We start from the raw sequence: 14728 nt of genomic DNA on the forward strand, positions 1-14728 counted from the left end.
TCTGCTTGGAGGTATTTTTTCTGAACAGATAGAAACAAAAAAAAGGAGAAATGTAATGCACTGCTGCCACAGACTGTGGTCCAGGACAGTTTTACTTTCTGGGTGGCAGCTGTCTGCTGCCATGCTACAGTACAAATAAGGGAGTTGTTTTCTGCTCTGCCTTTGAATCACTCCTCCCCATCTTTGTTTCACTTGTTTAAAATGATGTTCATTCTGGAGATTTGAAGTGTTAGTTTAATGTCTTTGCAGTATTACTCTGATCTCTTAGGACACTCTGCTTCTGCCTCCAGTGATTTAGGAACCTTGCTGCTTGAATCCCTCTGCCAGACACACAGCAGGAGATACTGCACCCCACTGCTTCTGCTAACCACAGCTGGTTCTTACAGGGCTTTTTGAAGTGGCTTGTGAGTTCTTGACAAATACAACAGTATTTCATTGTGATCCATGAAGTAGGAAGATTAAAAGGAAAAAATGTTCCAAAATGTGATAGTGTAATTGTTTTAAATTTGGCTGAGTCAGAGGATTTCTGTGGGCACTTGACAGACTTCTCTCTGGTAGAATGTGAAAATGGGGAGGTGGAATTATGGTTCTTAGAGCTGCCAGCTTCTTCCCATCCTGTTCCTCTTTTTCCAGGCACAGGACCTCTCAATTTTTTTTTTTTTTGTCTTCTACAGATAAATACTATTAATACACACTTTAAGAGAGAATGTATTTTATTTACAGCTAGAATAACAAATCATGCTTTTTCTGTGTTCTTAAGTGGCCATATTAAAAAGTAGTGGATTTTCTTTTCCTTGCCCAGAGAGCAGTTAAGCACTTTCCCATCTAACAGTGCCCTAGTCATATGTCATTATTTCCCTACCAGTGCTTGTGTACAATACTGGGCCAAAAGATCATGTCATTGATGCCAGAAAAAGCACATTGTGATTTCAAGGAAAAGAGCAGCAGCACTGCTGAAACACTTCTTCACTCTTTTAATCTTTTTGTTGTTATTTTTAAATCTTGTGTAATTCTTTGGTGCAAGAACTGTGCTGCTTGCTTCTTTAAACCCAAAACTCCCTCCATACCATCTCTGGGTAGGTATAACTTACGAAAGCATAGGAGTTATTTTGGTTTATATTTTCACGCTTCTTGCCTTTGTCCTTGCCTTTGCCAGTAGCAGAATGCAGTCACTGATACTTGCAGGCTGCAGCTGGGCAGGCCAAATCTTTGGGAATGGCTGAGGCCATGTGGATATCCAGGACCAGAGAGCTGCTTTTGCTGATAGCTCCCTGGCAGGATGGCTGCCCGGTGGATAGAAATTCTGACCTATTGATGTTACTTTGTAATTAATTTGGAAGGCTGATACAAAGTTAGCTTAATGACAGCGGGGAGAAGTTGGATTTAAATTCTCCAGCAGGATCAGACAGGGGGTTTTGTGTAGTAGGAAAACACTGTTTCTATTTTAAGACTTGTACTTACAAATAAACAAGCTGAATGCAAACCAGCTGCAATGTTTGTGTGTCTATGGCTACATTTAAAGGTCCTTTAAAAACTGAAGAAAATAGGGTATGGAGTAGAATCTTCTTCTTCCCAAAGCTTATCATTAATTCATCACTTCTTTGCAGTCAGGCTGTGATTAAAGCTGCAAACCCATATGTAGGTGTGCAGGCAGAAGCTGGTGTCCAGGCAGAGCAGGGGAGTGTTCCTGTGGCATTCATTGATATTTCAGTCCAAATAAGATTTTGGCAAAAACTTTAACCTGTTTAAGCCGTTCTCATCTGCTCTGGTTGAAGGATCCTTCATGGCAGGTCTGCAGTGAGGCAGTGACAGGTAATTCCATCTATAACCTTGTCTACCAGCACTGCTTGATGTGAAGATTAAAAATCAAAAGCCTAAGTTGCAGAATTATGGGTGATGTTAGCAAAACCTGTGCTGAGTTCCTCTTAGGTTGTGGGGCTTTTGCAGACCCCAAACTCTGCAACTTTTTCCCCAGACAAAATTAATCATGAATGCCAAGAACTGAATTTCTTGGCCTTTTTTTTCCCTGCTGTCTGAAGTCTTGAGTGGAGACTGGCTAAAAGATAGAATCAAAGCCATCAGCTTGGGAAGTGCACAGTTAAGCTTAATTTTTCTCCAGAGTATTTAGAACAAATGTTATTCTTGCAGTTTTCATCTGCCCTCTGTGACAGTGTGCAACAGCTTCAGAAACCTCAGCACCTGAGCCTGCCCATTCAAGTGTCTTTTTCAGTTTCACAGTGTCTGTAGTTCTGTGAAAGGAGAAGACATGCATCCCCCACACCTTAATACTCACATTTGAAGGTTACTGACTTTTTCTCTTGCCTGTATTCCCTCCCTTTTCCTGGCTGGAATTGGATGTTGTTGCAGTATCATGAAAAGGCATCCTGTGTCTCCAGTTTGTGCTATATTTATAGCCTGACAGAAGGTAGGAGTTGCCCTAGTTGTGTGAGTGTTTTATACCCTTTCCAGCCTGGCAGCTGGAAGGCTGTTGGGATGTTTCAGCAGCTGTATTGGAACACACATCTGGTGCTGCCTCCCCCTTGATGGGATTTCAAAAACCCTTGGAGATGACTCTGTAGTTACAGATGAGAAGGGTGCAGTGTTTGCCCAGCAGTGTGAACTGCTGTAGCCACCAGTGCTACATAAAAAGATCTCTTAGTGTGTTGCACAGGTATTTTAACACTGCTCCTAAGTTCTAGGAGGGCATGAGTTGTTTTTGCATTGAGCTGAGCCTTTGGTTGGGCATTGCAAAGGCTAAACAAAGCTGATCCTTTTCATTTTCTGCATAGTTATTTCAGTCACACTGCTGGGTTGGCTGCTATACAGCATGCTTTATGGACATTTAAACACTCTCTGAAAAAATGTTTATCTGAGAGATACCAGATGCCTTGGGTTTCATCCAAGGCTTCCATAGAAAGCCCTGAGCACAGAGAAAAGAAATTATTTCTGATGTGTTTCTTCGCTGACTACAATATTGCTTCTGTGTTCAAACTGGTGCTCCTGGTGACCCTGGTGGAGGTAGCAGAAAGTGACTTAGCATGCATTAAGGGTTAGTTTGCTCATTTCCATATGACTTGTAGAATGACCTACTTTGGGTTGAGCTCTCTTTGTTGTTTCAGCAAAATGTGCTGGGTGTGCAGGTCTGGGTTTTCATTATGATGCCACTCAGCTAGCACTGGGTTTTGTGGTTTCTGTTTTCAAGCAACTTCTCATTTCTTTAATTTAAATTCATTTACTTAAAAGTATTTGTGAAAAAAATTTAATTTTCTTGATCTTTTTCAGATTATCAGAGGCTGATGACAGTGGCAGAGACCATCACAGCACTAATGTTTCCATTTCAGTGGCAGCACGTGTATGTTCCTATCCTTCCAGCATCCCTCCTTCATTTTCTAGATGCTCCTGTCCCTTACCTCATGGGCTTGCACTCTAATGGACTGGATGATAGGTCTAAGCTGGAACTTCCTCAAGAGGTGAGAGGAGCTTGTCTTGATTGATTAAATACTGTCCATGACTATGAGGGAAGTGAGAAATGATCCAAAACACAAGTGTTAACTGTACCAGCTGTTGCCAAATTCTTGCTGGCTCTGATTTGGGTTAGATCTTTTTTTCTTGGAGATGCTGACAAAAATTTGGTGAAATAGATAAAGCCCTGCTTTTGAAATTGTATGCTCTGATAGAATTCAACTGTAATTTTACAGGAACTGATGTACTGGGATTACAGAAAGAACAATTTTGTGCTGGAAAAATTGTCCTTGTAATGCTGGGAAGTGCAGTGTGAGTTCCCCAGCTGTGGCCAAAAGGTTGTGGTGGTGAGTGAGAAGAGCTCGACTGGCATCAGCACTGGGCTGGTTCTGCTGTGTGGGCTTAGGCTGGGTTTCCCTGCCCTAGACTTCTCTCTTGGGGTCGGCTTGCATGGACCCAGCCTGCCAGGTGTGTGCACAAAACCATTTCAGAGTTTCTCCTAGAGTGCCAGCTTCAGTGTGCAGCAGAATGTCAGTGTGTCCCTGAGCCACTGCTGCTTGCTGGGCTGCTGCTGAGGAGCCCTGGGAGCAGCAGCCCTGTGGCAGGGAGAAGGAAATGCTCTCTACAGGTTCTGCAGCTCATCCTTGGGGCTGGGTCTGCTTTCAGCCTGCTTAGAGCTTGTCCTCATTTATCTGATGCCCCTGTTCAGTTCACAAGCACTCCTTGTAGGGATGTGCCAAGAGGGTTGAAGGGCTGGTTGGGAGGATCAAGGCACTACCCCAGGCAGCAGAGGAAATGTCTGAGCCCTCCTTACTTGTAGGTGTAACTTTTCAGGGGAGGAACTGTGTAAATCATAGGGAACACCCTACCTACAGGCCCTGGTAGGGTTCTCTGCCTTTTTCTCTGACCCTGGGTTTTCTTCTATTGCCACTTGCATTTCTGGGAAAGCAGAAGTGTGGCAGGCCCAGGGCTTTGTGGTGCTGCTGGTGGTTTTTGTTTTCATTATCAGGCAGTGCTGCAGCATAGCTTGACACAAAAAAACCCTTCCTTTTTAAAAAAGCTGCGTGAAATTAAAGACAAGATATTTTTGTGAACCTCCAGTCTGGTCTCCATGCCAACATTGCTCTTTTTCTCAAATCCATATGCTGGTAGTTTTCATTTGTTTTTCCTGGCAAGTTCAAAGTAAAACTTTTTTTTCTGAACTGTTTTTTTTTTTTCTATGAAAACTGAAGTGTTTAATCTCTTTATTTCTTTATTGTCTTGCTCTCTCTTTTTTTTTTATTTTCCACTGGCATAATTAATAATAGAGTATTGTATGTTCTTGCCATGAAAACAACAGTCTATTGCTTTGGTTTACTATTTTTTCAGAATTTTGGCTGTACTGACAGGCCTAATTAATATGGTTAGTACACTTTTTAGAGAGAATAGCTGATGAAATAAAATGCATGTGTGGAGATGCATGTTAATATGCACCATGGATGTTTTCACTGTTACCACAAGCTTCTAAAAGACTGTCCTCCTTTTTTTCAAGAGCTTCCTCATTTTAAAATCACTGCAATACTTTCAACTAAATAAACATATTTTAATTTCAAATAGACATTCAGTTATTTAAAAGATAAATAGTTTTTGGAAGGGATTTATCAGGCTATTTTGGAGGTTTAAAGTAAGGCAGGTAATCTATTTTTAGATGTTAGAAATGAAATCCAAGTACTATCTGAAAGTGATCTGACACCTCAATTTACATTTTGTTTTACAGGTAGCCTTTTATGTGAAGGTGGAGGAGTAGATTTTTGCTAGTATCTTACAGAGATGAGAATTGTCTGGGAGGGGAGGACAGACAAGGCAGAAAGCAGCAGCAACATGCCCATGTGGTGGAAATTGCTGTGAGACTTCCTTGTCCTTCTGAAGTTTCAGCTTTTCTCTTTCTTATGTGAAGAGTGAGCTCTTAAAACTTTGTGCACAATGAGTTTGAGCTAGTCTGAGAAATCCCCTTGGTAGTCACTGCTGGGTAAGCTTTCCTGTGAGATGTAGAATCCTTTGCATTGCAAGCTGGAGATGTAGCTGTGGCATAGAAAGGGACTGGAGACTCCATTCTCTTAGGAAATACTAAAAAGTTATCCTGTACCAATAGATTTGTTTATTCAAGGGGTTAAGTAGACTGGGAAGAACAAGAATTCACTGTTATTGAGGTTTTCATCATAGGGGTTGGCTTTGAAAAGCCCAGCTAACCAAGAAAGAAACCCAAACAAACCCCCATAGAACAGCAAACAAAAACTGCCAAGGAATGTGAATAATGTGTTGTTGTAGAAGAGGGCATATGGATTCCATTATTTGTACTTCAATAAAGACAAATTTATCATCAGTGTCAGAGGGGCTATTAATATATTTAACATGGTTTATCTCTGCAGTTTGGAATGCATATCAACCTTTATGAACTCATCAGGGTTATATGAGGAGCCCCTCTAGGCTCCTGATATCAGAATTTTCCTCACTTGTCACAAAGGGCATACAAAGAATTTTTCTGTGTTGTAATTTATTCTGAATTCTGCAAAAAAATTTTTTTCTTTGTCTTGAAACTGCCTAAGCTGCATCTCTGTTCCTAATCTATTTATGTGGATGTGTGGCACAGCTGCTGTAAAAGAAAGCAATATCAGATTTAAGCAGGGGCCAAAGAGGTGAGCTTTGAGAGAAAATCCAGTTAGTGCTTCTCAGCTGAAGGGCATTGTGGAAGAAAATCATATTGCTGTCTAGCACAGCATGGATACCTCAGTGTCACTGTAGACTTCTTCATTGTGGTTTTATAATGAAGTTTTAAAAGGACTAATTTGTCTTGATCAAAGTGTTTTAGGCTAATAATGTGAGAATGCTGTCTGTCCCAACTCAGTTAGGTTTGGTTTGGTGTAAGTCTTGCATACATATGCCCTAAGGCTTGTTTTGGTGGCTGCCTCCTATATTTGGGTCACATCTGGTGTTTCCAGGGGATGCTTTACCATGTGAGCATGGAAATCCAGCTGTATCCTACAAGTTAATGCTTGTAGCAGATGATGATTAAAATCTCCAACAGAAAAGTTGTGTTAGTACAAAATTCAATTTTAGGTTATCTCTTGGGTTCATCAGTCCCTGATGGAGAATTCCTTGAAGACCAGCAATGACCTGCAGAGCTGACTCTGTAGCCCAGCAAAACGAGGAAATGCTGAGGTTTGGTGTGGAGTTGAGTTTCTTGTGCATGCCAGCAGCAGAGTGCTCCTTCTCACAGGTGGTGCTGCTTTTCTGAAGGCTCTGTGTGTGCAGGAGCATCCTTGTGGTTTCCCTGGCAGCTGCATCAGGGCTTGTGAGGAGCCCAGAAGGGAAGGGAGGGCATGGGAGAAGCTGTGCTAGAATGGGGTGCTGCAGATGTCAAAGGGGAAGGGAAGATCCCGTGGCTGTTTCAGGTGTTGCTGGTAAAAGTGTGCTTTGTTTATCAGTGAAACTGATCAATAAAAGTGGTTTTAGCAGCTTCCTCACAGATCACAAACCTAGCAAGTGCTGAAGTAAGATAGGGTTTTTTGATGTGTGTTTGCATTTCCTTCTAAAGAAACTTCTCCAGTGCTACAGAAATGCATTTTTAACAAGCAAGTGAAACCATTTCATGCAGCAAGAATTTCATGTGTATCTCACCGCTCTAATTTAGGAGAATGGTAGAAATTGAAATTATTTTCAGTGAAAATAAGCAATGCTGAGTTTCCAGCACTGGTGAAATCAAAGTAGTACCTCATTAAAAAGCCTCTATTTAATGAAGTGATCCCAAGGGTCTTGGGCAATAGCTTTTCTTGTTAGAAAAGTTAAAAAACTTTAAAACCTAAAATGCATTTTCTCTGCTAGTATAAGATAGATTATATATATTGTCTGTGTTTTTATTTCAACCTTTAAAAGGATGATTTGGTGCTAAACCTGAAGAAATTCTGTGGGTTTTTATTTTTGTATGTTGTTCCAGAAGATAAGAAAGGTCTCCTGAAAAGCCTTTTTTCTTCTGATGCTAACACATTAGACCAAGATAATTATTGAAAGATAATCACTGCTTTGTATGTATTCTCAGGCTATGTGCTGCTGGTTTGATCCTTGATAATACTGCAAATTGATTGGCAAGCCTCAGTTTTATATTTTCTTGTACTCCAGTGTGAGCAGCCACCTGAGGAGTTTCTGAAGGCTGCAATGGCTTTGAGCTGTAAGCTGTTCTCACTCCCAAATTCTGGGCCCGCGTGGAGGACAGCAGTGCTGACAATAAGTGCAGAAGGTCCCAGTTGGCTTGCAGGAGTGGCACAGGAGCAGCCTTCAGAACTGAGGCTCTCTGGAGACACCTGCCCCAAGTCAGCCATGTGTGCACAAGGCTGCCCATCCGTGTTCCCACGTGTGCACAAGGCTGCACACCCGTGTTCTCTGTGTGCACAAGGCTGCCCATCCGTGTTCTCTGTGTGCACAAGGCTGCCCATCCGTGTTCCCACGTGTGCACAAGGCTGCCCATCCGCGTTCTCTGTGTGCACAAGGCTGCCCATCCGTGTTCCCACGTGTGCACAAGGCTGCCCATCCATGTTCCCACGTGTGCACAAGGCTGCACACCCGTGTTCTCTGTGTGCACAAGGCTGCCCACCCGTGTTCTCTGTGTGCACAAGGCTGCACACCCATGTTCTCACGCGTGCACAAGGCTGCCCATCCGTGTTCTCTGTGTGCACAAGGCTGCCCATCCGTGTTCTCTGTGTGCACAAGGCTGCCCATCCGTGTTCCCACGTGTGCACAAGGCTGCACACCCCTGTTCTCTGTGTGCACAAGGCTGCACACCCCTGTTCCCATGTGTGCACAAGGCTGCCCATCCTTGTTCTCTGTGTGCTCTGGGCACTGGGGGCTGTTTGCAAGGAGGGGGCCGAGTGCTCAAAGGTGATACAGGCTGGAGATGAGTGGGATTCAGGCTTTCAGTGCTGTATTCAGGCAGAAGCTGAATCATTGCCTTCTGTGCTTTTGAGCAGAGCTGAAAGGAAGGATGTGGGCTTGATGCAGGCCCTGCTAGATCTGTGTGGGGCTTTGGCCCTTATGGTACCTGAGGTCAGACTAAAGAATTGCAGTTGTCTTTTGCTTTTGGAATGGATGGCTGTGCGCCAGAGGCCATGGAAAGTGCTGCTGTTGGCTTCAGGGAACCAGGCACTGGCACCAGGTACACAAACACTGATTTGCTTAGATTCACATTTCTAAGGTTTGTAAGGCTTTCATCTGGGCACCCTGTTATTGGAATGCTGAAAGTTTATGGGAAGGACAGGTTTTTGAGTTAGGATGTGACATCCCTGTTCCTTAGTGTAATGTCTCAGGAGACCCTTTTATTGTAGATGATGTAATGTGTCCTTTCCTGTGACAGGCTGCCATTGAACTGTTTTGGGGCTTCTTTTGATCAGAAAACTGATATGTAAGCAACAAATAAAAGTATATGGCTGGTCTAGAGACCTGAAATACCAAGTACCTAACTCAAAGATGCTCTTTAATTATATCTCGACTTACACATGTTGCCAAGTATCTTGTCTTTATATCATTTTAGTTTTGTGTGAGTAAAATAATAAACTGGATCCATGTAGAGGACTGTCAGCTATTCACAGCCCACTCAGCTGTGCTGCCTCCAGAGACAAAATAACTAAACCCTTGTGGCCAAAGAACTCTATTTTTCTGCTTTGTGTACTTGCCCAGTTCCTAGCATGAAAAAATGCTTTGGAGTGCTTTGGAGGACCATGATTTCATAAATAATAAGTGCCTTGTAATTTTCCTTAGTTTTTAAGGAGGGGAGCCCTCTCTCGTTCCTGTATTCCATTCTGTTGGATCTACAGTGTAGCAGCATAGTGAGATTGACTGCTCTGGTGTCTGTCACTGGTTTACTTCAGATTTCATTTCACAGGAAAATACTGGTTTGGTACCTCTTGAAGGGCTTATGCATGGAGGTGTTTTTGCCATTTCTGTTCCCTGAGGAGCATGGCCTTTTCAGAAGTTTGTGTGCAATTCTTGAGGATGACCTCAGCATCCCTGAGTTCAGAGAGGCTAAAGTCACCTATGGGATCTTTGCTTATGGGTAGTCCTCTATCTTATGTGCTATTAACCAGGCAGTGGATAACTACAGAGTGTCCCTGAAAATATTCTTTACACTCTATTTAGAGTATTGCTGCACACTGCCTTTTTAAAAAATTCTTCCATATAGGCCAGTTTCTGGCAAATGGAATTGCAAGTTGCATGATAAGCAGTCATTGTTAGGAGCTCAGAGTGTTTAAACTGTGTGTATTGCTCTTAGAGAGGAGCCCTGCAGAAGGGAAAATCACATATTGGAAGAATTAACCAGGTGTTAGCCCAGATATTTATAAGCAATTTTAGCAAACAATGAATTTGGCTTTTTCTTCCATTAGCAAGGAGTCTAATTTCAGTGTGAGGATTAGGATTTCTACATTGGTAAGGTTAATGTTTGATTTCTTTTAGGCCAAGTGCTTTGTGGCTACAACCAAGCTTATTAAGCAAGAGTGATGTTTTCTGCAGAATCTGATCCAAAAAGGAAGGAAAGTTGAATGGCATCAATTAAAGAAAGTTGTAAAAGGAAGTAATACAATTAAACTGTTTGAAGAGTGTCTTATTGAGTCTGTCTTGCCATTTTGCAGACTGCTTGAGGCAAATTCAGTGCTTTTTGTTTCTCCCTCAGCACTGATTGGTAGGCATTGTGCCTGGTTTCAAAGCTTTATTTCTCTCCTGTCTTGAAGTGCTTACAGTGTTTCTGACAAATACCAGCTGACTTGACTTCTGATTGTCACAGAACCATGGCTATAGTGGAAGCCTTGAAGGTTCCCAGTTCAGGTGCTTGCTTCAGATGCTGCCTTGGGGCAGTGCTGATATTAAGGGAATTTCAGCAATCACACCTGCCCTGCATAAAAACTTTTTCTGAGATGCACTAGAAACTGTTTGAGAATCAATGTGTTAATTCTCTTCATTGACCTTGAATTCTTTTGCAACACGTAATTAAACTTGTGATTTAATTTCCAGTAAAGGATCTATACAAGAGATATTGAACTGTTTTATGTGCTTTCTTTTGAGCATAAGAAATCAATCTCCATATTGAAATGCTAGAACATTGGGAAATAGAGAACTGGATTTGTGCTTTCCTTTGTAGCTATGGGTAATATTGTAGCAGGGCATGAACTGGACTAGTTCTGTACAAGCTAGTGCAATATGTCCAGTGGAGCTGTGCTTTAAGAATTCTTTTTTCAGTTTAAATGTTGAAGGTTAATAAGATATTTGTGTTTTAAGGACAGTTGGCACCCTCTGTTGTATAGAAACCTGTCACAAGTACTAAATGAATATTTTCATAAGTTTACTTAAAGGAACAGGTTTTTTCAGGCCCAGCTTATTCTAGTCCACCTATGGTCAGTCCCACAGAAATTCCTACCAGAATTCCTTGTAGCTCTGATTTCTGGGATCATTCACCATTCATTCCATGTGAGGTTGATGTCTTCTAATTATTTCTTCCCAATTAAATTGTGGTGGTGCTTCCATCCTCCTGCACTTACTGAATCACAGGAAGTAACTGGAGGTTTGTCATTTCTCATAGACCTGAAAAGTGTTTTTGCTGCCAAGCTGTAGTGAGGCCTGAATTCAGGTATGGCTCCTAGAATGATGCAATGCAGCTAGGTTGGAAGCACCTCACAATCTGAGTGCAATATTTTGTGTAGTGAAGGTTAAACAGAACAGTGACAGTCCATGTTGATTCTGCAGTGGAGAGAAACTGAAATGCCTCCACAGAAGAGCAAAGTTACTTCTCTGTTCTTAACTTTGCAGGCAGGTTTCACACATGACTGGGGTTCTTGCTGTGATGTCTGTAGTTATGTAATGTCTTAAACCCATTTGATTTTGCAAGGCAGAAGCCAAAAGGGGAACCTTCCTCCTTGCCAAATAAAGAGTGAGGTAAACCTTGAAAGATACAGAGCTTCTTTTGATCTTGCTGTGGAAGCTACATAGGTGGTTTTTCTTTTTTTCTTTTTTTTTTTTTTCCTCACCTTGGTCTTTTTTGGTGGTAAATGAGTTGGAGATGGGAACAGAAAAACAGAATGGAAACTAGTGCATTTAATTTTTCCCCTTGGAAACAAACTTGCTCATTCAAAGAATTGCTTTAGTTGTTAATTGCCTTTTGTTACTTACAAAAAGAGAAGATAACTTCATTGCACTTCTGCAGTATCAGCACACCTTTTAGATTGAAATTTGCTGAATCTTTAGAGAAATAATGCACTGATAATCTGAACAACAGGCAGTCACCTGCTTACACACAAACATGTGTAAAATAGAATTGCATCTGTCCTGTAGTTAAAATTTAGCTGTACATGGATGAAAAAATCACACATCTGTACCTAATTTATGTTGTAATCTATTTTGTACATGGTAAATATCTGTAAAATTAGTCTTTTTTTCTCAGTTATCTCCTCAAAAGACCTGGAAATGTAAGTCTTGTGTTACATTCTTCAAAGCCAACCAACCAGTTCAGTTATGGTTGGAGCAATTCTGTTTTACAAAATAACCAAACAAATGCAAATGTATTTGAATCTTTAAATAAGCACAAATCCCAAAGATTAATAATGTGCTTAGTGATGCTGTAATGGTGTCCTGTTCTGAATTAAATCCCAGGCTAACCTGTGCTTTGTGGATGTAGACAACCATTTCATTGAGCTGCCAGAAGATCTACCCCAGTTTCCAAATAAACTTGAGTTCATTCAGGAAATTTCAGAGATACTGATGGCTTTTGGAATTCCACCTGAGGGAAACCTGCACTGCAGTGAAAGTGCCTCCAAGATGAAGAGCCTCAGAGCATGTGACCTGGTTTCTGATAAAAGAAATGGGAACATAGCAGGATCACCTCTGAATTCCTATGAGCTGCTAAAGGAAAATGAGACGATTGCAAGACTCCAAGCACTTGTTAAAAGAACAGGTGTGAGTCTGGAAAAGGTAAGAGATGAAAAGAGCTGCACCCTCTCTGGTCCTGCAGTGGCAGATGGGCTGAAGTCATGGTCCAAAGATGCTGTGTGTCTGTCTCCACTAGAAGGAACTTTCTGTTCCTTCACGTTCTCAAACCTTGTGAGCACCTGTCGAGGCAAGGACAAGCTTAGGGGAGAGAGGGAGTGGGATTTAACCCACTGCAGCATCTGGTAAAACCTTTGCTATCCACCAAGTGCTTCTTTACTGAGATAATGTATTTAAAAACAGCACTTTGCATTTTTTATTCTTGGTTTTAAGATTTATTGTAAATTGGCACCACTATTTAATGAATTAAGTGGCTAAAATTTACATCTAGATAATGCTGAAGTTTGCATCCAGTCTTGGTTTCTATAGATACCTTTTTCATACTGTGTAGAATATGTATAATTTTCCTTATATGTTAAATATTTGCCATGGGGTTACTGTGATGCTTTTTTCTGGTTCATGTTGTAGAGTTCATGAGTGTCTGATTCCCAGCAAGTGAATGTACACTTGGTGATCCTGACTGGATTTTTTGAGTGATTAGAATTGTGAAACAAAACACAAATTGCAGCCCTTTGTGCATAAAATATACTACCTGGAAGACCTGGGAGTTTTTTGAGCTTTTGTGGAATGAGGACTTTCACTCTTGGTGATTTTTTTCCCCCCTATAAATTGAATATCTTAATTTTATTGCTTTTTTCATAAATTTTAGCCTATGTCTTAACTGAAAATGCCTCTTCTTTTCTTAAAGATTACTCTGAGCTGTGTAGTGGGGAATTGTGATTTACACTGCTAAGGGCTTAGGCTGCAGGCAATTGGGTGCTAGCCATGCACAGCTTCTTGTTACTGTGCATTTCTGTCTTCATTTGAAAGCTGCTATGTGTTTAGCAGTTCTAAACATGGAGTTATTTGACACCAGATATAGATTTGTCTAATATGCAAATTTTTAGGGGTAGTAATAACCTCTGAAAAGCCTATGCAGGTGATGGAAGGGTAAGAGAATGTTAAGTCTGTGGCATACGTAGACATGTATATAGTTGTTATTTACCCTTTTTAAATTTAAAACATATCTAGTGCTAGCAGTACTGAAGTAAGTTTTGGTTTATTATGAGAAATTTTCTAGGCAAAGTTTTCTGTTTGCATATTTTTGATTTTGCTCTTTACAGTAATTATTTTTCTCAGCTGAATGGCAGACGAAAATCTTGTATGCCTGAAATACCTGACAAAGCATCAATAGATAATATTTGTGTTTTCCCTTACTTTTTCAGCTGGAGGTACGAGAAGAGACCAGTAGCAAAAAGGATCTTAAAATTCAGTGTGATGAAGAAGAATTCAAGATTTACCAGCTGAACATTCAGATTCGGGAAGTTTTTGCCAACCGCTTCACACAAATGTTTGCAGATTATGAAGTGTTTGTCATTCAGCCCAGTCAGGACAAGGAATCCTGGTTTACAAACAGAGAACAGATGCAAAACTTTGATAAAGTAAGTTGTCATAGAAAGGTCGATATAAGAGGTAAAACAGTATTCAAACTTAAGGCTTTGTGTATTGGGCCATCAAATGGAAAACTGTACTGTCAAAATGGTAATTTCTTCTTTAATTTTCAGTGTTCCCAAAAAAGTCACATCTGAGGTATGTGGAAAAGTATATACAAATGCAGACTTGGAGAGCTGAAGATACTTTTTTGAGAATACTGTAGAAAAATGCAGCTTGCTCTAGCAAAAATGGCTTAGAAAGCCTGACTTCAGGGCTAACTTCCACATTAAGATTAAATATTACAAGTGGAAACTGTTTGATTTTTAACCAGAGTAATTGCCAAATATGTTAATGTATTAAGTATGACCCCAAATAATGCTTCTGTACATGTGTACCAAATGTATTCCTAACTCTTTTGTAGAGAAACATAAGACCCAGTTCTTCAAATTTTTGCACTGTCTTCTTTGCTGGAGATATTTGTCAGCAGGAGAGCTCACACGGGTGAAGATTGTTGCAGCACTGTCTGCTAAAACATTCATGTGATTCCCCCCAAGTTGTATGATAAGATTCCCATTGATTTCACAAGCTGTGAGCCCAGCCAGAAGTACCAAATATGCAGTACTGATGCTGTGGTTTGCTGGGATCCTGTCGAAATTTTTAGAAGATGAAGGAAATGCTAAAATCACAGTGTACCAGTTATTGTGCTCTACAGTAGGTGATTGTCATGATGCTGAAAATTTCATACAGACTGGCCTGTTTTGGGGATAGAATTGATGTGTATAATAAAACCAGT

At 40.9% G+C, this 14728-nt stretch overlaps 1 protein-coding gene across 3 annotated transcripts in view; it reads left to right on the forward strand.

Moving 5' to 3' along the window:
• DENND5A (DENN domain containing 5A) overlaps positions 1–14728 on the forward strand; it is a 62425-nt gene that overhangs the window by 23603 nt on the left and 24094 nt on the right. For all 3 annotated transcript variants that reach the window (XM_059848870.1, XM_059848868.1, XM_059848869.1), the window contains exons 5-7: positions 3283–3470; positions 12130–12447; positions 13728–13943. In XM_059848870.1, the coding sequence (XP_059704853.1) occupies positions 3283–3470; positions 12130–12447; positions 13728–13943 (722 nt within the window). The remainder of the gene's footprint in view (positions 1–3282; positions 3471–12129; positions 12448–13727; positions 13944–14728) is intronic.

This window comes from Haemorhous mexicanus, chromosome 6 (assembly GCF_027477595.1).
Source record: "Haemorhous mexicanus isolate bHaeMex1 chromosome 6, bHaeMex1.pri, whole genome shotgun sequence".
Lineage (NCBI taxonomy): Eukaryota > Metazoa > Chordata > Aves > Passeriformes > Fringillidae > Haemorhous > Haemorhous mexicanus.